General features: G+C 39.5%; 1 protein-coding gene across 1 annotated transcript in view; it reads left to right on the top strand.

Annotated features, from left to right (window-relative positions):
• The window catches only part of LOC132522682 (zinc finger protein 25-like), a 29161-nt gene extending 15559 nt beyond the window's left edge, over positions 1-13602 (top strand). Inside the window, exons 4-5 of the mRNA XM_060153231.1 lie at positions 6324-6416; positions 11152-13602. Coding sequence (XP_060009214.1) covers positions 6324-6416; positions 11152-12239 — 1181 coding nt within the window. The 3' untranslated portion in view covers positions 12240-13602. The remainder of the gene's footprint in view (positions 1-6323; positions 6417-11151) is intronic.
• Positions 13603-22214: the final 8612 nt, after the last annotated feature.

Here is a 22214-nt window from a genome sequence, read left to right as displayed (position 1 = left end):
CACGGGCACAGCCGCTCCGCGGCATGTGGGATCTTCCCGGACCGGGGCACGAACCCGTGTCCCCTGCATCGGCAGGCGGACTCCCAACCACTGCGCCACCAGGGAAGCCCCCCAGCACCATTTATTGAAGAGGTTGTCTTTTGTCCATTGTATGTTCTGGCCTCCATTGTTGTAGATTAATTGACCATAGTTGTGTGGGTTTATTTCTGGGCTTTCTGTCCTGTTCCATTTATCTATATTTCTGTTTTTGTGCCAGTACCATACTGTTTTGATGACTGTAGCTTTGTAGGATAGTCTGAAGTCAGGGAGCCTGATTCCTCCAGCTCTGTTTTTCTTTCTCAGAATTGCTTTGGCTATTCAGGGTCTTTTTTGTCTCCACACAAATTTTCAATTTTTTTCTTCTAGTTCTGTGAAAAATGCCATTGATAATTTGATACGGATTGCATTGGATCTGTAGATTGCATTGGGTAGAATAGTCATTTTGATAATATTGTTTCTTCCAATCCAACAGCATCTGTTTGTGTCATCTTCACTTTCTTTCATCAGCGTCTTATAGTTTTCAGAGTACAGGTCTTTTGCTTCCTTAGGTAGGTTTATTCCTGGGTATTTTATTCTTTTTGATGTGATGGTAAATGGGATTGTTTCCTTAACTTCTCTTTCTGATCTTTCATTGTTAGTGTATAGGAATGCAAGAGATTGCTGTGCATCAATTTTGTATCCTGCAACCTTTCCAAATTCACTGATTAGCTCTGGTAGTTTTCTTTTAGCATCTTTAGGATTTTCTATGTATAATATCGTGTCATTTGTGAACAGTGACAGTTTTACTTCTTCTTTTCCAATTTGGATTCCTTTTGTTTCTTTTTCTTCTCTGATTGCAATGGCTAGGACTTCCAAAACTGTAAAAGTGAATAAAAGTGGCAAGACTGGAGATCCTTGTCTTGTTCATGATCTTAGAGGAAGTGCTTTCAACTTTTCATGGTTGAGAATGATGTTAGCTGTGGGCTTGTCATATATGGCCTTTATTTTGTTGAGGTAGGTTTCCTCTATGCCCACATTTGGAGAATTTTTATAATAAATGGGTGCTGAATTTTGTCGAAAGCTTTTTCTGTTCTGTTGAGATGATGATACAGTTTTTATTCTTACATTTGTTAATGTGGTGTGTCATACTGATTGATTTGTGCATATTGAAGAATTCTTGCATCCCTGGGATAAATCCCACTTGGTCATTGTGTATGATCCTTTTAATGTATTGTTGAATTCGTTTTTTTAGTATTTTGTTGAGTATTTTTGCATCTATGTTCATCAGTGATATTGGCCTGTAATTTTCTTTTTTTTGGTGTCTTTGTCTCATTTTGGTATCGGGGTGATGGTGGCCTCATAGAACAAGTTTGGGAGTATTCCCTCCTCTGCAATTTTTGGAAGAGTTCCGGAAGGATAGGTGTTATCTCTTCTCTAAATGTTGATGGAATTCGCCTGTGAAGCCATCTGGTCCTGGACTTTTGTTTCTTGGAAATTTTTTAACCACAGTTTCAATTTCAGTACTTGTGATTGGTCTGTTTATATTTTCTATTTCTTCCTGGTTCAGTCTTGGGAGATTGTACCTTTCTAAGAATTTGTCCATTACTTCTAGGTTGTCCATTTTATTGGCATATAGTTGCTTGTAGTAGTCTCTTATAGATCCTTTGTGTTTCTATGGTATGAGTTGTAACTCCTTTTTCTTTTCTAATTTTATTGATTTGAGCCCTCTCCCTTTTTTTCTTGATGAGTCTGGCTAAAGGTTTACCAATTTTTTATCTTTTCAGAGAACCAGCTTTTAGTTTCATTGACCTTTTCTATTGTTTTCTCAATCTCTCCTTCATTTATTTCTGCTCTAATCTTTATTATTTCTTTCCTTATGCTACCTTTGGAATTTGTTTGTTCTTTCTCTAGTTGCTTTTGGTGTAATATTAGGTTGTTAATATTTGAGATTTTCCTTTCCTGTGGTAAGGTTGTATTGCTATGAACTTCCCCCTTAGAACTGCTTTTGCTGCCTCCCACGTTTCAGATCGTCATGTTTTCATTTTCATTTGTGTCAAAGTATTTTTTATTTCCTCTTTGATTTCTTCAGTGATCCATTGGTTGTTTAGTAATATATCGTTTATCCTCCATGTGTTTGTGTTTTTTACAGTTTTTTTCCTTGTAGTGGATTTCTAATCTCATAGCACTGTGGTTGGAGGAGATGCTTGCTATGATGTAAATCTTCTTAAATTTTCAGAGGCTTGATTTGTGACCCAAGATGTGATCTATCCTGGAGATTGTTCTGTGTGCCCTTGAGAAGAATGTGTATTCTGCTGTGAGATGGAAATGTCTTATAAATATCAACGAAGTCATTTAAGACTTGTGTTTCCTTAGTGATTTTCTGTGTGGTTGATCTGTCCTTTGAAGGTGGGGTTTAATAATAGTGGCATTGAAATCTCCCACTATTATGTGTTACTGTTGATTTCTCCTTTTATGGCTGTTAGTATTTGCCTTATATATCAAGTTGCTCCTATGTTAGGGCATATATATTTATAATTTTTATATCTTCTTCTTGGATTAATCCCTTGATCATTATTCAGTGTCCTTATTTGTCTTTTTGTAACAGTCTTTATTTTAAAGACTATTTTGTCTGATAAGAAGATTGGTACTCCAGCTTTCTTTTGATTTCCATTTGCTTGGAATATCTTTTTCCATTCCTTCACTTTCAGTCTGTATGTGTCCCTAGGTCTGAAGTGGGTTTTTTGTAGACAGCATATATATGGGTCTTGTTTTTGTATCCATTCAGCCAGCCTGTAAGTCTTTTGGGTGGAGCATATCTATATGTATGTTCTTATTGCCATTTTGTTAATTGTTTTGAATTTGTGTTTGTGGGGCTTTTTTCTTCCCTTCCTCTTTTCTCTTTGGTGATTTGATGACTATCTTTAGAGTTGTGTTTGCCTTGCTTTGTCTTCTTTTGTGTGTGTGTCTCTATTGTAGATTTTCAGTTTATGGTTACCATGAGGTTTTGATATAGAAGTCTGTATATAAACAAGATTGTTTTAAGCTGCTGGTCTTTTAATTTCAAATGCATTTCCAATATCCTACATTTGTACCATCCTCTTCTCACAGTTGCTGGCTTTGATATCATTTCTGTGTGGATGATTTCCTACCTTTACTGTTTGCCTTTACCAGTGAACTTTTCCATTAATAATTTTCTTGTTTCTTGTTTCTAGTTGTGACTTTTTCTTTCCATCTGGAGAAGTTCCTTTAGCATTTGTTGTAAAGGTAGTTTGGCGGTGCTGATTCTCTCAGGTTTTGCTTGTCTGTAAAGCTTTTGATTTCTCCATTGAATCTGAACGAGAGCCTTGCTGGGTAGAGGATTCTTGGTTGTAGATTCTTCCCTTTCATCGCTTTCAGTATATCGTACCACTCCCTTCTGGCCTGCAGAGTTTCTGCTGAAAAATCAGCTCATAACTTTATGGGAATTTTGTTGTATGTTATTTGTTGCTTATCCTTGTTGCTGTTAATACTTTCTCATTGTCTTTAATTTTGTCAGTTTGATTAATGTGTGTCTCAGTGTGTTCCTCCTTGGGTTTTTCCTGACTGGGCCTCTGCAGTTCCTGGACTTGGGTGACTGTTTCCTTTCCCATGTTAGGGAAATCTTCAGTTATTATCTCTTCAAATATTTTCTCAGGCCCTTTCTCTCTTCTTCTGGAACCCCTATAATGCGAATATTGGTGCATATAATGTTGTCCCAGAGGTCTCTTAGACTGTTCTCATTTCTTTGCATTCTTTTTTCTTTATCTGTTCTGCAGCAGTGATTTCCAACAATCTGTCTTCCAGCTCACTTATTTGTTAGTCTGCCTCATTTTTCCTGCTATTGATTCCTTCTCATGTATTTATATTTCAGTTATTGTATTGTTCAACTCCCTTCTCAAAGCTTCTAGTGCATTATTAAACATTTCTTCTATCTTCTTCATCTGTGCCTCATTTTCCCAAGATCTTGGATCATCTTTATTATCATTACTCTGTATTCTTTTCCAGTTACGTTGGCTATCTCTATTTCACTTAGTTGTTATTCTGTGGTTTTATCTTCTTCCTTTGTCTGGGCCATACTTCTCTGCTGTCTTATTTTATCTAACTTTCTGTGTTTGTGGTCTCCATTCCTCAGTTTGCAGGACTGTAGTTCCTTTTGCTTCTGGTGTCTGCCCCCTGGTCGGTGAGGTTGCTCCAGAGACTTGTGTAGGCTTCCTGGTTGGAGAGACTGGTGCCTGCCCACTGGTGGGTGGAGCTGGGTCTTGTCCCTCTGGTGGTCAGGGCCTTGTCAGGGGGTTTGTTTAGAGGCAGCTGTGGGGTTAGGAAGACTGTAGGCAGCCTGTCTGCTGGTGGGTGAGGCTGTGTTCCCACCTTGTTAGTTGTTTGGCCCGAGGCATCCCTGCACTGGAGCCTGTAGGCTGTTGGTTGGGGCCAGCTGTCGGTGCCAAGATGACGATCTCCCGAAGAGCTGATGGTGATGATTATTTCTTGAGGCCTCCGCCAGCAGTGTACTTGCCCCCACAGACAGCCACGGCCAACCCCCTCTTCTCCAAGAAACCCTCCAAGACCCACAGCTATGTCTGGCACAGGCTCCTATGGAGTCACTGCTTTGCCCTGGTTCCTAGTGCACGTGAAACCTTGTGTGTGTCCTCCAAGAATGGAATCTCTGTTTCCTCCAGTCCTTTGGAGCTCCTGCACTCAAGCCCCACTAGTGTTCAAAGCCAAATGCTCTGGCAGCGCCTCCTCCTGATGCCAGACCCACAGACTTGGGAGCCTGACGTGGGGCTCAGAATTCTCACTCCTGTGGGAAAACCTCTGTGATATAATTATTTTCCAGTTTGTAGGCCACCTACTCAGTGAGCATGGGATTTGATTATATCACAGAAGCTCCCCTCCAACCGTCTCGTTTTGGCTTCTTCTTTGTCTTTGGGTGTAGAATATCTTGTTTGGTAGGTTCAAGTCTTTTTTGTCAATGGTTGATTGCAGTTGTGATTTTGATGTTTTCATGAGAGGAGGTGAGCTCAAGTTCTTCTACTCCGCCATCTTGTCTCCTGCTCCCCGCCCCATACTTAGTCATTTTTGATAGTGTGCTACATATTGTGACTTTTGCATTGTTGACTGCTAGATTTTGTGATATTTGTTTAAATTCTTTGGGGCATTTTTTGGGGGAGTAGTAAATTAGTTGAGAATAATTTTAATCCTTTCAGTGCTTGCTTCTAATGTAATTTTTTTTTTTTTTTTTTTGCGGTACGCAGGCCTCTCACTGTTGTGGCCTCTCCCGTTGCGGAGCACAGGCTCCAGAGGCGCAGACTCAGCGGCCATGGCTCACAGGCCTAGCCGTTCTGCGGCATGTGGGATCTTCCCGGACCGGGGCACGAACCCGTGTCCCCTGCGTCGGCAGGTGGACTCTCAACCACTGCGCCACCAGGGAAACCCCTAATGTAATTTAATTCAAGTAAATCATTTAAATTAACTCAGTATTTGCTTGTTATTTCAGGTCTAGAGCATTCTTTAAGACTAACTTGGTCATAGTAGTAGGACAATAATACTCTTGGATACAGAGCATCTAATACCTCACATAGTAGAAGATCTTTCCACTCTTTCCAAACATCCTGTCTCTGTGTATGCTTGGGAATTTTTCCACCTATTGTGTTTGGGTTCTTTTTCCTGCATTGTTGGAAGCTTTCTTATATGAATGTACAAATTTTACTCAAGGTGACCTTTCTGTTAGAGCTTCCTGCCTCTCTCTCAGCATACCTCTTTCCTCTGAAATATTTTACTCCAGAAATTCTAATTGTTTTGGCTTTCCTGAACTCTGAACTTTGCATTCTGTAGTTCAGCAGGCTGTGATTTGGCGTCTTCTTTCTGTACCATAACCTAGAAATTCTGTTTCTTTCCCTTCTCTCAGAGGTCCTTGTTTTCCAGTGCCATTGTCTCATGTGTAATCCCTAAAGGTCATTATTTTATTGATTTTGTATGGTTTCCAGTTGATTGGCTTGTACCATTATTCCTCTTACACCATGATGGTCATGATTGGAAGTTCCTGTGCAGAGCCTCATTTAAACCTCTGTACATGTAGACTCAATGTTATGTATCCTTATGATTCAGGGCTTTAATGAGATCAATTCCTTTTTAGATTCAGAAAAAAACTATATTGTAGTTTCCTCTCCAAAGGAAAGGTCAAATGAGCACCATAACTTTGCTACTCCTATAACTATTCCTTCCTTCACATTCATGTGCATTAAAGCCAGTTCAGCTGATCTAAATGCCATATTATTTCCCATTTACAGGGTATTATTTTACAAAACCGGATGTAATCATCAAGTTGGAGCAAGATGATCCATTGTTATTAGAGGAAGAATTTCTAAACAAGAGCCATGCAGGTGAGTTGAGTACTTTAGACACAACTCCAGGGGAAGTTAGATCCAAAATGGTCAGTTAGAGGTGGACACTGTGAAATAGTTTAAACACTTTTCTTTGTGAGGACTTATATCTTGAAGTGTGTAAAGAGTATACCAAATATGATGTAAATGAGTGTGTAAGGAAAGGGATGGAATATTAGCACATTGATTTTCTCATCTTACAAATAGTAAGCTTCAAGATACAGTACAAACCCAAATACATAGATGATTGTTCTAAATATAAATGATATAAACATTTCCATTCAAACATGCAATTTAGCAGTCATTCACATGGGGAATTTTCTTCAGTTTTATGCATTGTTACTTTAGAAGTCAAGAGTCAGTAAATCATGTATTTGGTCCTGGTTTCTCTGTTGTTTCTGTGGCCTCTTTAATATCTCTACACTAGACCATTTCATATTGATTACAGCACCTTTATGACATGTTTTAATAATGAGCTGATCAAATTTCAAAAAATACTCATGAGATTTTTTTTGGCATGATATTAAACCTTGAATTTAACTTTGAAAAATTGAATTCAGCCTTGACTGAGATTAGTGAATCCTGAATTATTTTTATATGTTTTCTTAATTTACCACTTTATATTTCTGATTTTCCAAATTAATTTTAGGTATGTCTCAAATACAGTCTAATAGCATTTTCTTTTAATAGTTTACATTAGCCCATTCATATTGATCGGCAGTTACTTCTAAATGCTGTTTCTGTGTATAATGTTACAGAAGCTCTTCAGTAATAGCCCTGCTTTCTTTTCTTTTTAGAATAAGTGTTTTTCTCCTAATAACGTAGTTAGGTTGTACTTTGGCTTAAGGTGTGACCATAAAAATTTATAATCTCATGCAATTGCTTAATGATCCATTTATTTAGGCAATGTCTAGTAATCACCTGATGTGTAAACAGTTATGAAATTAAAATGCTTACTTTCTCTTCCTTCCCATATTTTAACACCCAACTTTAGTTTCTTTTATAATCTCTCTTAGTTTTTACCTCTTCAATATCATTGTGACCGTTACTTGATTTGTCAGCTGTAAGTTATGTATTTGGCTTCCTAGCTTTTCAAGATGTGAAAAACATCAGGATTACATCTCATTACTTTTGTTACATCTTACTTTTCCGATATTGAATATATTTTTTCTAAACATCCAAATTCTTAAGGCCTCTAAAAGAGAGTTGTAAAACAGCACAGAAATGAGAGTAATTAATTACTATAAATTTTATGAGTGATGTGACGTGTAATGATGCAGAAACTTGTGCTTAAGAAAGACCTGATGTTTTTCTGATCCAGTCATATTCTGTTTCTTTATGAGAATGATAATTCCATGGGTGGTCACTCTGTACTATTTCTTATCATGGACAGAATAGTTGTATGTATATTTATGCTAAGTTCCATATTTTTATAACCATGAGGAGACAAATCAAACAGTGGGAAATGATATTTGTTATAAATATACCTCAGAAAGAATTTATTTCTATAATACATAAGGAATTCAGCTCTTAAGACAGATATCTCCTTAGTATGGCCTTCCATGACTATCGTATTTTAAATGTCACTCCTGTGTCAAATAGTCTTATTTCCTCCTTTTTTCTGTTTCATTTTTCTGCCAACCACTCAACACCTAATATACTATTGTGAAGTATGAATTTTTCCCTCTGTCTCTTTCCACTGGAATATAAGCTCTCTGAGAGCAGATATTTAAAATATTTTATTTCCTGATTCAGTACCTGAGACAAAAACTTGGGACTCAAATGTATGTTAAATATTAAACTACTAAAATTGTTAGTAAAAAGGTAAGCAACCCATTTAAAAAAGAGTCAAAGTCCATAAAGAGGCATTTCTCAAAGAAGGGGATGAATGGCATAGATGAAAAAAGCTTACTCTGGGAAGCACAAATTCAGATCAGATCACACTGTAGTATGATGTTCTTCCCACTCAATTTTCAAACATGGAGAAGTTTTATGATTCCAAGAGTATGATGATATGCAGGGAATCATCAGCAAGGCAGGAGCGGTATTACTTGGTATTTGGGAAAACAGATTAGCATTTTCTTTAAATTTTAACATACCTGTTCCCCATGACTCAGTAGTTTCACTCCCAGGTTTATCTTCTAGAGTTTCCTGTACATTTTCACTGGGAAACAAAATAAGATACTTTGCATACAACATTTGTAAAAAGGCCAATTTTGGAAGGAACCTCAATACTAATTTACATGTGAACTTAAAGTTAAATCATGATATAATAATACAATGGAATATTACACACTGCAGGACAACCATGGTCTATGAAGCTAAAATGAAAATTATGCATATGAAATCAAGCAGCAAAAGTCTATTGGTAGAAAAATGCCATATAAATAATGGTCAGAAACAAAAAACTGAATAGTATCTTGTTATTTGGAACAGAATGTTAAAACATACACACATACAAAAATTAAGATGTACTCAAAATGAATGTGTGTGGGTAAATTATTTGGTGTATTATAATGCACCAGAAAAGAATATTCCCTACTTTATTCCTGCCTCTTCTGGGACATTATATATAATTAATATTGTGTAGTTACATTGGATTGACCATAAGGTTGGAGAGAGATATTTCATACTTATTGATGCAGCAGTCAAATTTCTTTGACTAAGCCAGTGTAACTGAGAGTGGTCTGGGTAGCTCTGAAACATACTGCATTTAAAAAAATATATATATATATATTTTTTTTTTTGGCTGCGTTGGGTCTTTGTTGCTGTGCACACAGGCTTTCTCTAGTTGCAGTGGGCGGGAGCTACACTTCATTGTGGTGCACTGGCTTCTCTTGTTGCAGAGCACAGGCTCTAGGCACATGGGCTTCAGTAGTTGTGGCTCATGGGCTCTAGAGTGCAGGCTCAGTAGTTGTGGCGCACAGGCTTAGTTGCTCTGCAGCATGTGGGATCTTCCTGGACCAGGGCTCAAACCCTTTTCCCCTGCATTGGCAGGCAGATTCTTAACCACTTCACCACCAGCGAAGTTCCATACTGCATTTTTAAGGACTACTAATTTATATCATATCACAGAGGAGTGCAAAAATAATCAGAGAATGAGAGTTCTGTTTCAGATTTAGGAGCACAAAGCTGCATGAAATATATTTTATAGGCTCTAAGAAGGTATCAGTTGAAAGAGGAACCATTAATTTAGGGGTAGCTAAAAAACTGTCAGCATGCCATTAATTTTAAGATGAATCCTGATTTAAGTGATAATAATTTGCTTAAAAATGTGTGTGCCTCAATGTGCACATGTGCTCTCCATCTATTCATTGTTAAGATGAATGGTATAGGCAGTACTTATTGTGAGAGTGTAAATTAGTGTTGGGGAGCTCTAAGAAGGTATTTTCTTGGTCAAGTTTAGAGAATAGTATTGCCTCAAAAGATATCTAGATTAATCTTTAATCCTTAAATTGGGATATAGAGTTACTTAGAGAAAGGATTGTGAGTAGAAGATAAATGTTGAAACTGAAAAATATTATTGTAGATAAGGAACCACTGATAGGAGACAAATAGCCTGGCCAGACTATGGAGACAAATAGCCTGGCCAGACATATGGAGTTGTGAAATGGTAGCTAGAATATCTAATGTGCCTGGAGTTGTTAAAAAAAAAAAGTTGTTTTCCAGAATGATGCCACTTAACTCCTGTTTTCTGTTGTATTTAGAGTAGTGTGTTCAGTGCCACCTTAGGTTTTAGCATAGGGCTGACATTTTACATCAAAGGTTAAAATAGCCTAAGTAAGATGAGTCACACATATGAAAGAAACTTTTATGTGAAATGAATAAAAAGGGTATTTCTAAATAGGCTTTTGGAAACAGGTTGAAACATGCTATTTAAGGATCTCAGCTAATAGAAACTAAGTATGTTGAGAAGTAGGTGGGGTGCTTATATAGAGATTAGTCATGGTTAAGACTAGTTTCAAGAGAGTGAGTAATCATAGTGAAAGTGGAAACTTATGATTTGATGTTCAAGAGAGGTTTGTTGTTGAACAACCCTGGTATAGTAAACTAAGGCATTAGAGCCAGCATATAGAAGTGAATTCATTCTAGGTCAAACTATGGTTTTACCTCTCATCACTTTTACACTTCTTGTACATTTGTATTTCTGTGAATAACTCCAGGAGGATTTGAGCTTGAGCTATAGAATTGTTTCTATAATCAGGAGAAAATTAGTGCAATTATAAATTTATTTTAGTGTTCATGTGTTTAGAATAGAAAAGGGGGGACTCCAGCCGGAAGCTTGTAGACTTCCCACTGTAATCTCTAGTTGGAAGTATAAGGACCTGGACATTGTTATTCTTCCTCAGTCCAATCCCTTCTTTGATCTATCATTTGAAAACCCTTGTTAACTGATTTTTCTTACAATTCTACCTACTGCTCATAATCAGTCATCCCAGTCTCTCATTTTCAGATTTCCTGAGTGAACCACTTTAGAGAGTCCTATTATCTATTTACCATTCATTTCCTTATTTTTAAAATGCCAACTATATAGTAATAATCATCATAATTTTGTTGTCCTTTTTTCTCAAGGAGTATAGGAATAGTATAAACATTTGGAATGTTTATTTCAGGGAGACTTGGTGCCTAGAAAGCAAATAATTAAATACAATATAGCACATATATATAAAGGCTGCATCCTATAAGAAATGTGTTTAATGTTCATAAGACATTTTAATTTTCTTTATTTTATAAGACAGCAAACTTGATAACCTCTTAGAGAAAAGTCTGGCAAATCAAGGAAAATACTTGCAGGAAGACTTTTTTGCTCAACTTCAGAATAAAGACACAGTTGAGAAAACTTTCCTCCAGGAGTTACACTGCAGAGAACATCAAAGCACTCACTCAGAAATAAAGACCTTTGAAATTGGAGGAAACTTAAGCCCTGATGCAGCCCTTACCATTCCCCAGAAGTGTGACACAAAAGGGAGCTTCCATCATGATACCATATTTTGGCAAACCTCGCCTGCTCAGTCTACCTTTAGTGTACATCAGACAACTCAAATAAGGGTGAAACCCTATGGATGTAAAGAATGTGGAAAATCCTTCTCTAGGAAGTATTACCTTATTGGACATCAGAGAACTCATACTGGGGAGAGACCTTATGCATGTAATGAATGTGAGAAAACTTTTACCCACACGTCACACCTCAGAGATCATCAGAGAACTCATACAGGGGAGAAACCGTACGAATGTAGTGAGTGCGGGAAAGCTTTTAGCCATAAGTCAACCATAAAAAGACATCAGAGAAGTCACACAGGTGAGAAACCCTATGAGTGTAATAAATGTGGAAAAGTCTTCTATACAAAGTTTCACCTCACTGAGCATCAGAGTAGTCACACAGGGGCAAAACGCTATGAATGTAGTGAGTGTGGAAAATCTATCTGTAGGAAGTCGTACCTCGTTGTGCATCAGCGAATTCACACAGGGGAGAAACCCTATGAATGTAATGAGTGTGGAATACTTTTCTATAGGAAGTCATACCTCACTGGACATCAGAGAACTCATAGTGGGGAGAGACCTTATGCATGTAATGAATGTGAGAAAACTTTTACCCACATGTCAAACCTCAGAGAACATCAGAGAACTCATACAGGGGAGAAACCTTATGAATGTAGTGAGTGTGGGAAAGCTTTTAGCCATAAGTCAACCCTAAAAAGACATCAGAGAAATCACACAGGGGAGAAACCCTATGAGTGTAATAAATGTGGAAAATGTCTCTCTAGGAAGTCTCACCTCACTCGGCATCAAAATTCACACAGAACAGAAACCTTAACAGTGTAGTAAGTGTGGAAAACCCTTCTGTGAAAATTCTCATCTACCTCTGCATCAGCGAATTCACGGAGGAGAAACCCAATGAATGGGTTGAATGTGAGAAAGCTTTAACTAGATGCCAGTCCTAAAGATTTCAGAGAACTCACACTGGGGAGAAATCCTATTAGTAATGAACGTGAGAAAGTTTTCCCCTATAAACTGAACCTCAGAGTACATCAGACAGTCCCCACGTGGGAGAAACCTTATCAACGTAGTAAACTTTAGAAAACTTAAAGCAGCAACCCAGGCCTAAGAACACATCAGAGAAGTCACACAGGGAAATCCCATTCATGATGAATATGGGAAAGCTTTTAGCCAGAAGTCAGGTCTTAGGACACATCAGACTGAGAAACTCTATGAATGTAATGGATATGGGAAACTTTGACTGGAAGTGCAGCATCAGAGAACTCAGGGGAAGATCAATGAATATAATAAACCTGGAAATTTTCTCTTCGAGAAATCAACCATCAATCAACAAAACTCCCAGAGAAGTCCCTCATGTGCATTGTGTATGGATAGTGTTTCAACCAGATTTCAGCCCTCATTGGACATTAGAGGACTCACACAAGAGGTAAATCCTTGAAATTAATCACTTATGAACAGTCTTTCCACCAGACTACTCAGTGGGTGTTCGAAATTTACACAGGAAAAACATCCTGTGAAGGTAATGGATGAGGAAAACTTTTCTCCCCAAAGAGGACCTTCAATTTAATTGTATTGGAATCCAACATGAGAGTAGTGGGAATTATGCACTTTTTATGTAAAAACTATCATTATGTAAACATGTTAGAGGATACATTTGGGTAGTTAAAATACCTCATGTTCCTATTTTCTCTTACTGTCTTCTGGCCAGTGTATAAAAGATATACAATTGTTAGTGAATTGCCTCTTCAGGAAAGAAGCCAAACAATGTTTTCTGCAAGACTTTTATTGTCTCAGGGTCACCAGTGCATTTAGTGTGAACATTATATTCATTATGCAAAAGTCATATGCACAGTCGTTGGGAGAACAAATCTGATTCAATTGAGTTGCTGTGAACAGTGGTACTCACTGTTTACCCTGTAAACAGAAAAAGAAGTTGTATTTCCATTCTCTTTTAGTTCAAAATATTTTAAAATTATCTGGGACTCTTTTGATGTAAATGTTATTTAGAAGTGTGTTGTTCAGTCTGCAAATGTTTTGATATTTCTGGCTGTTTTTTTAATTAATTCTAGCTTCATTGTCTTTTGAATTGTGCATTGTGACCCACAATGTTGTCTATCTCAATCAAAGTGCCATCTGAGCTTAAAAATGTGTATTCTGCTGTTGTAGAATAAAGTATTCTATAAACGTTGATTAGATCCCATTGATTGATGGTGCTGCTCAGTTCAACTGTGTCCTTGTTTCGACTGATGAATCCATTAAGTACAAATGGAAGTTTGTTGAAATCTCAAACTATAATTGTTTTCAGTTCTTTTTTAAAAAAATTATTTATTTTTGGTTGCGTTGGGTCTTTATTGCTGCACGTGGACCTTCTCTTGTTGTGGCAAGTGGGGGCTACTCAGCATTGCGGTGCTCGGGCTTCTCATTGCTGTGGCTTCTCTTGTTGTGAAGCAGGCTTAGTAGTTGTGGTGCATGGGCTTAGTCACTCTGCGGCATGTGGGATCTTCCTGGACCAGGGCTCAAACCCATGTCCTCTGCACTGGCAGGCAGATTCCTAACCACTGTGCCACCAGGGAAGTCCCAGTTCTTGCCTCCTATTTTGATCTGTTTTTAAACACATACTCTTAAGCCTTGTTCTATCTTCTGCTGAATCTACCCCTTTACCATTATGTAATGCTCCTCTTTATTCCTGATAATTTTCCTTTTGTTAATTCAGCTTTGTCTGAAAGTAATAAAGCTACTGTAGTTTACTTTTGTTTTGTTTTTTTTTTAATGGCTTTTAAAATTTTATTTATTTATTTGGCTTAGTTGCGGCATGCCAGACCCTTCGTTGTGGTGCGTGTTCTCTTCGTTGCGGCTCGCAGGCTTCTCTCTATTTGTGGCACACAGGCTCCAGAGTATGCGGGCTCAGTAGTTGCGGTGCACAGGCTTAGTTGCCCTGTGGCATGTGAGATCGTAGTTCCCCAACCAGGGATCGAACCCATGTGCCCTGCATTGGAAGGTGGAATTTTAACCACTGGACCACCAGGAATTCCCTTCATCCCTTTACTTTTAATATATCTTTCTACATTCAAAGGGGTTTTGTATAGATAGCATATATTTGGGTCTTTTTTTAATCCACTCTGAGATTGTTTTTTCATTGGTATATTTAGATAATTCACATATATCTGCCGTTTTAAAATATTTATTCATTGTACTTTTTCATTCTTCTCTTTTCCTGCCTTGTGTAAATTTTTTTTTTTTTTTTTTTGCGGTACGTGGGCCTCTCACTGTTGTGGCCTCTCCCATTGCAGAGCACAGGCTCCGGACACGCAGGCTCAGCAGCCATGGTTCACAGGCCCAGCCGCTACGCGGCATGTGGCATCTTCCTGGACCAGGGTATGAACCAGTGTCCCCTGCATCGGCAGGCGGACTCTCAACCACTGCGCCACCAGGGAAGCCCTGCCTTGTGTAATTTTAACTGTGCATTTTATGTGATTGCATTTTCTTTCCTCTTGATATACCAATTATCATTTTTAAAGCTTTAGTGGTTGCCCCAGAGTACACTATACACTTAAAGGTAATTCAGGTACTTTCAAATAATACTCTATATGCTGGAAGTTTGAACAGCATATTCCTAGATAGTTTTATTTATATATGGCTTGGTGTCCGATGGCTTCCTGGATCTGTGGTGGGAGTCTGTCTCTAATTTTGAAAAACTCAGCCATTATTATTTAAAATATTTCATTTGTTTTTGCCTTCTTCTTCTGGTATCCTCATTATACATATGTTGCTTCCTTTGTAATTGTCCACACATCCCTTGGGTGTTCTGTCTGTTTTTTTTTCCTTTTATTCCTCTTGCATTTCAATTTGCTGTTTCCATCTTGAAGTTCATTGATTGTTCCTCTGCTGTGTCCAGGCTACTTGGGAGCCCGTCAAAGGTATTTTCATTTCTGCTGTAGTGTTCTTTTTTTTTTTATAAATTTACTTTTTATTTATTTATTTTTGGCTGCATTGGGTCTTTGTTGCTGCGCATGGGCTTTCTCTAGTTGCGGTGAGCAGGGGCTACTCCTTGTTGCAGTGTGTGGGCTTCTCATCGCGGTGGCTTCTCTTGTTGCAGAGCACGGGCTCTAGGCATGTGGGCTTCAGTAGTTGTGGCTCGTGGACTCTAGAGTGCAGGCTCAGTAGTTGTGGCACACTGGCTTAGTTGCTCTGCGGCATGTAGGATTTTCCTGGACCAGGGATTGAGCCTGTGTCCCTTGCTTTGGCAGGCAGATTCCCAACCACTGAGCCACCAGGGAAATCCCTGCTGTAGTGTTTTTAACTATTAACTTTTCCTTTAGGATCTTTCCTAGAGGTTTTTTAATATATATATTTTTATTTTTATTTATTTATTTATTTTTGGCTGCGTCGGGTCTCAGTTGCGGCACGTGGGATCTTTCATTTCAGCGCATGGGCTCTTTGGTGTGGTGTGCGGGCTTCTCTCTAGTTGTGGCATGTGGGTTTTCTCTTCTCTAGTTGTGGAGCATAGGCTCCAGGGCGCATGGGTTCTGTAGTTGTGGCGCGGGGGTTCCATAACGCGTGGGCACTCTAGTTTTCGGCATGTGGGCTCTAGTTGAGGTGCATGAGCTCAGTAGTTGTGGCACACAGGCTTAGTTGCCCTGCGGCATGTGGGATCTTAGTTCCCTGACCAAGGATGGAACCCTCGTCCCCTGGTTGGAAGGAAGATTCTTTACCACTGGACCACCAGGGAAGTCCCTTTCCTACAGTTTTAATCTCTGTTCTCCTAATGTCCATTTGTATTTGCGTGTCATCCTTTTTTTTGCAATAGAGCCTTTAGCCTATTAATCATATTTTAAAATTCCTGTCTGATAATTCCAAAATCTGTCATATTTAAGTCTGGTTCTCTTGCTTGCTTTGTCTCTACATACTGTATTTTTTCTTGTCTTGTAATACATTGTAATTTTTGGCTGAAAGCCAGACATAATTTATTGGGACTTCAGTGAGAGGGTTATGTTTATCTTGCTAGGACTTATGCTAGCATGTTCACTGCACTGTTCACTGTTTGCTATACCTGTAGGTGTCTAAATCAATTTCCTCTAATATGCTTGTTTTTCTGTTCTTGATTGTCTTTGAGTTTCCCTAGAATTTCCTCCTCAGAGTCTAAATCTTGCAGTTCTTTCAGCTGTAATCCTCTTTTATGCAAGAATCCTGTTAATGAGTTAATAGGTGTGGGGGGAGGGGAAGCAGTCTATGATTACATATCAGTCTTTTACTTGACCTGTGCCCCTGGGATGTATCCTTCTCAAGTGCTTCTCAGCTTTTTGTTTCCTGTAGGTGTGAGAAACAGGGAGGCTTGGAGTTGAGTGTTTTCCTTCCCCTACATGAGTTAGATTAACTCAGAGTAATTTCTCTTAAGAACAGGCACAGAACAGTATGCTCTGGATATATTAAAAATGGCTCCTTTTCCCCCTCCCTGCTGGAAACACGAGGGGATTTTTCTCTGACCGTCATCAGGAGAACTTGGTGGGGCTCCTTGAGGTAAAACTCATGAACGTCTGGCACTTCCCCTAAGAATAGGCTCACGGGAGTTTCTAAATCTCAAGCTAGTCCATACTCAAGCTCCAGCAGTTTGATTATATTTACCTACCAGTTTCTGGCTCTAGCAGCTTCTTCTCTTGGCAAGCTGTGTTTCTCTGTATTCACCTCTTTTGGGGCAATTGTTTTCCCAGTGACCTTGTTGCAGCAAGGGGGACCCCTTCTAGGGCGTGAGAGCAGGCTCTTGTCTAGCACTCGGAAATGAATCGTCCGAGGAGACGCATGCTGACAAAGCAAGAGACTTTATTGGGAAGGGGCACCTGGGTGAAGCGCAGGAGGGTAAGGGAACCCAGGTGAACTGCTCTGCCATGTGGCTCGCAGTCTGGGGTTTTATGGCGATAGGATTATTTTCCGGGTTGTCTCTGGCCAAACATCCTGACTCAGGGCCCTTCCTGGTGACGTGTGCATCGCTTAGCCCAGATGGATTCCAGTGAGGCGGATTCTGGGAGGTTGGTAGGACATAATGGACTGGAGTCTCCTCTCTCCTTTTGACCTTTCCCTAATTCTTCTGGTTGGTGGTAGCTTGTTAGCTCCATGTTCCTTACCAGGATCTCCTGTCATAAAATAACTCATGCAAATGGTTACTGTGGTGCCTGGCTAGGGTGGGCAGTTTTAATCACTGTCTCCCCTAACAACCTCAGTTGTCTGATAGATCCAAGAAGTGTAGTTGTTCACTTTATTTGTTAGATATTCTTCATTCTTGTGAAGATGGGACTGACAATTTCAAGGCTCTTCACGTGTTGGAGTGGAAACATGAACATACCGTCTCCACGGTTTTTGATAATGCTGCTAGGCTTGAATTATCCCTGCTCTGATGCACTTCCTCAAGGCAAAACTGAGGAGCTGTTCCAACTGCCTCTCCTTCCCAGGTAAAATCTCTGCATCACTGCTCTGGAACTGGGTTCAGGCAGTATCCTGCTTCTCCTGGAATGACATGCATGCTCTGCAAACATGCTGGGTAGGGGCTGTAATGGCTAGTCTTCTTGGATTGCCCTTCCCTGTGTGGATACTCCACCCCGTGAGCTACTGTGAGGTTTATCAGGACTCAAATAATTTTGACTTAACTGTACCTGGAGTAGAGCTTCCATCCCATGTGTACCATCTGGGTGGGGATATTCACTGCTGTGTCTGCAAGAAAGAGCTTCTGCGGCCCCGGGCGGGCAGAAATGAGAAATTCCATGTCCTGCCCCTCCTGAGGTAAAAATGCAAAATTCTGAAATGGGGGAATGGAACCCATTTGCTGGTTTGAATCTGCTCAGATTAGCATGCCCACAGCAAAGATCTGTGGGGTGGGAGAAGGGGAAAGTAATGCATTCATATTTCAGACTCTGGCTGTTAGTAAAATTTAGATTTTCTCAAATCTGTGTTTTTCCCTTTACGATATGCACTACAGACAATATCCAGAAACTTTTAATAATATTTTAAAGACAATTTTCTCCAGTTAAATCGGCTCTTTTGCTGTTGTTGTTGGGTTTTTTTGTTTGTTTGTTTTTTATGTGAGTCGATGATCCACCACACCTCTGTGCTTAGCCTCAGAAAACCCTCTGGCTGCTTTAAAATTTTTCTTCTCATGTTTAGGTTTTGAAGTTTTTCTGTTGTGTACCTACATATTTTCTTCATATTTATGTTGCTTTGATTTTGAGATTCTTGGATACAAAAAGTAATTTTGTCACCAAATTTTAGAAATTTTCAAGAATTATTTCTTCAGATATTTTACCATTTTTCTCTATGTCTTAACCACACACATTCGATCACTAGTATTTTCTCACAGATCATTGATACAGCGTTCACTTGTTTCTCAGCCTATTTCTCTTTCTGATCTTTAGTTTAGATAATTTCTATGGAAATAATAATTTCTATGTGCCCCCATAACAAAAAGCAATTGCCTGGTTGTGCATGACTGAAAATACTGGCGTGACGTATTTTGTTCATTATTACTTGTCTTTGACTGAATTAGTGCCAGTTGCGTACTAAGTACTCTGTCACTAGCAGCCCAGAAGTCTAAAGACATTGCTTTTTTTTTTTTTTTTTTTTTTTTTGCGGTACGCAGGCCTCTCACTGTTGTGGCCTCTCAACCACTGCGCCACCAGGGAAGCCCAAGACATTGCATATTTTAAAAGATCATTGTGTCTGTTTTGCAGAAAATGTATTAAAGATGCTAACATTAGAGGCAAGTGGACCATTTGGAGGTGGCTGGAATAAACTCAGGAGAGAAACTGTGATGCCCACAGGTTTGATGTGTATTCTCAGGTTAATCCAGCTAATAGGCCTTAACTCTGTATCTTCTGGGGCAGATGTTTGTCTGCCCCTGAAGAATAAGCAGGGATTGGGTCCTGCTTAGTTCATTCAGTTCATTGGATTCAGCCAATGAACTGAATCTGTTAAAACTTCCTATTTTATCTTCCATGTAAATTTGATGATAGTAACACCGCCACCACCTAACACTTGTAAAACACTTGCAATGGCACATTGCCACTCCTTTTATATAGGTTAACGTCTTCACGCTTCATAATAGCCCCATGAGGCTGTCAATATATTATACACATTTTTCAGATGAACATACAATGATTTAAGTGAGGTTAAGTGTCCTACCCAATATCCCATAGGAGACCTGAGACTTGAGCACATGGAGTCTGGAAACAAGTCCATGCCCTCAAAGGTGTGTCGTGTACCAACACTGGATAAGTCAGAGCATGCTATTTGGGACTCCATCATACAAATTACAAAGGCAGACAATATATGGATTATAGAATTAAGATTTGCACAGTCAGTTCTAGATAGGTATTTCACTGAAACACATTAGAAGTACAAAAAAAAACCCCATGAAGTTTCCCTTTAGAAAGTTTTGGGTAACCTAGATGACTCTCCATTTGACCCTGCTTCTCCCCTTCTGCACCCTAATTCCTGCTCTTATACTTTAAATTTGCAAAGAAAGGGCTTCCCTGGTGGTGCAGTGGTTGAGAGTCCGCCTGCCGATGCAGGGGACACGGGTTTGTGCCCCGGTCCGGGAAGATCCCACATGCCGTGGAGCGGCTGGGCCCATGAGCCATGGCCGCTGAGGTTGTGCGTCCGGAGCCTGTGCTCCGCAACGGGAGAGGCCACAGCAGTGAGAGGCCCGCACACCACAAAAAAAAAAAAAAAAAAAAAAAAAAATTTGCCAAGAAAGAGTGCACTCACAGAACCATAGACACACCCCCACCCCCAAACCCTAATAAAGACAGAACCCCAGGTCCGTGCTCCATGCCTATATATCTAACTCACTGTGTGGCCCTCAGGTATGCCCTGTACCCTCCAGGACCTGTTGTTCTTCAGAGCTCTCAAATGATTTCTTGCTCGGGTGCATTCTATGATTATGATAACCACAGGCTGGTCCAGCCACAACATTGGCTCTGGTAGGAGGTGTCTGTGGTTTCTCACCACCAGTAGTACATCCTAGGTGAGTGCCTCAGGGATTCCTACTCAATAACCTCACTATTAATAGAATGAGACCAGTACATCCTGCTGGTGTAGCCAGCAGGATTGCATGATTGTACTTGCAGCTAACCAAGGGGAGTTCCCTTTATCAGTGACTGGCTAACCCAGCTGGGTAACACCCTTTGAGGAGGCAGCAACCACTTACTGGAGGTCTATGACACTGCTTTGTGTTTTTGCATATTCCTCTGCCATGTGTTGTCAGCAGTACCCATCCCCAAGTGTCACAACTGCCGTAATAATTGAACAGTTTTCCCAGAGCTGCATGGTCAAGGCCATATGATCTAATAAAATGATTAGACCACTAATTATAAAGGTCTTAATTAACTGTTAATATAATCAACTATCTTCCACACCTCACGCCAAGGAGAGCTAAGGAGGGGGGATTGAATCGTAAGGCTATTATCACTGCCCAAGGTGGAGCTCTGGTCAAAGGCACAAGGAAAGGGTATTCCCATAGGTAAGGTGGAGGGAAGCTTACCCCTGAAACCACTGAGGCAGTAGCATGCCAGGACTATTGTGTCCTAACCTAGATGAGTGAAATACCCTTGCAACAGAAACTCATGGCACCAAGAAAGGGGAAATTCCACCAAGACTTGCTTTCTCTAAGTGGCTGCCTCACTTCCTGCTGTAACTCTTTGTCCCCCAACCTAACGGGATACTGTGGGTGTCGGGATGTGATTTCTTTTGTGTCATGATTCATCTTGTGTGAAATCATAGGACTTACGTATATTAATTGATTTTAAATGGAGTCATAGTGGCAAATGTGAACCTACATATTGGTTGTTTTGAAATGTTCGGTATATGACTGTGGATGTCTTAGTGTGATGAATTAAGAGTGTTACTTTAAGCATAAAGACAGACATACGGATCAGTGGAACAGAAAAGAGAGCTTAGAAATAAACCCACACACATATGGTCAATTAATCTTCAGCAAAGGAGGCAAGAATATACAGTGGAGGAAAGAGTCTCTTTAGCAAGTCGTGCTGCGAAAGCTGGCCAGCTGCATGTAAATCAGTGAAGTTAGAACACACTCTTACACCATACACAAAAATAAACTCAAGATGGCTTAAAGACTTAACTATAAGACATGACACCACAAAACTCCTGGAACAGAACATAGACAAAACATTCTCTGACATAAATTGTGACAATGTTTTCCTAGGTCACTCTACCAAGGCAATAGAAATAAAAGAAAAAATAAACAAATGGGGCCTAATCAAACTTACAAGCTTTTGCACAGCAAAGGAAACCATAAACAGAACAAAAAGACAACCTATGGACTGGGAGAAAATATTTGCAAATGATGCAACTGACAGGGGCTTAATTTCCAAAATATACAAACAGCTCATACAACTCAATAACAAAAACAGAAACAACCCAGTCAAAAAGTGGGCAGAAGACCTAAATAGAAATTTCTCCAAAGAAGACATACAGATGGCCAATAGCACACAAAAAGATGCTCATCATCCCTAATTATCAGAGAAATGCAAATCAAAAGTAAAATGAGGTACCACCTCACACTGGTCAGAATGGCCATCATTAAAAGTTTGCAAATAACAAATGTTGGAGGGAGTATGGAGAAAACGTAACCCTCCTACACTGTTGGTGGACATGTACGTTAGTGTAGCCACTATGGAAGACAGTATGGAGGTTCCTCAAAAAGCTAAAAATAGAATTGCTGTATCTAGCAATCCTACTCCTGGGCATATACTCAGACAAAACACTAATTCTACAAGATACATGCACCCCTAT

The sequence above is a fragment of the Lagenorhynchus albirostris genome, chromosome 7, assembly GCF_949774975.1.
Source record: "Lagenorhynchus albirostris chromosome 7, mLagAlb1.1, whole genome shotgun sequence".
Lineage (NCBI taxonomy): Eukaryota > Metazoa > Chordata > Mammalia > Artiodactyla > Delphinidae > Lagenorhynchus > Lagenorhynchus albirostris.
This window is presented reverse-complemented; position numbering and strand designations above follow the sequence as displayed.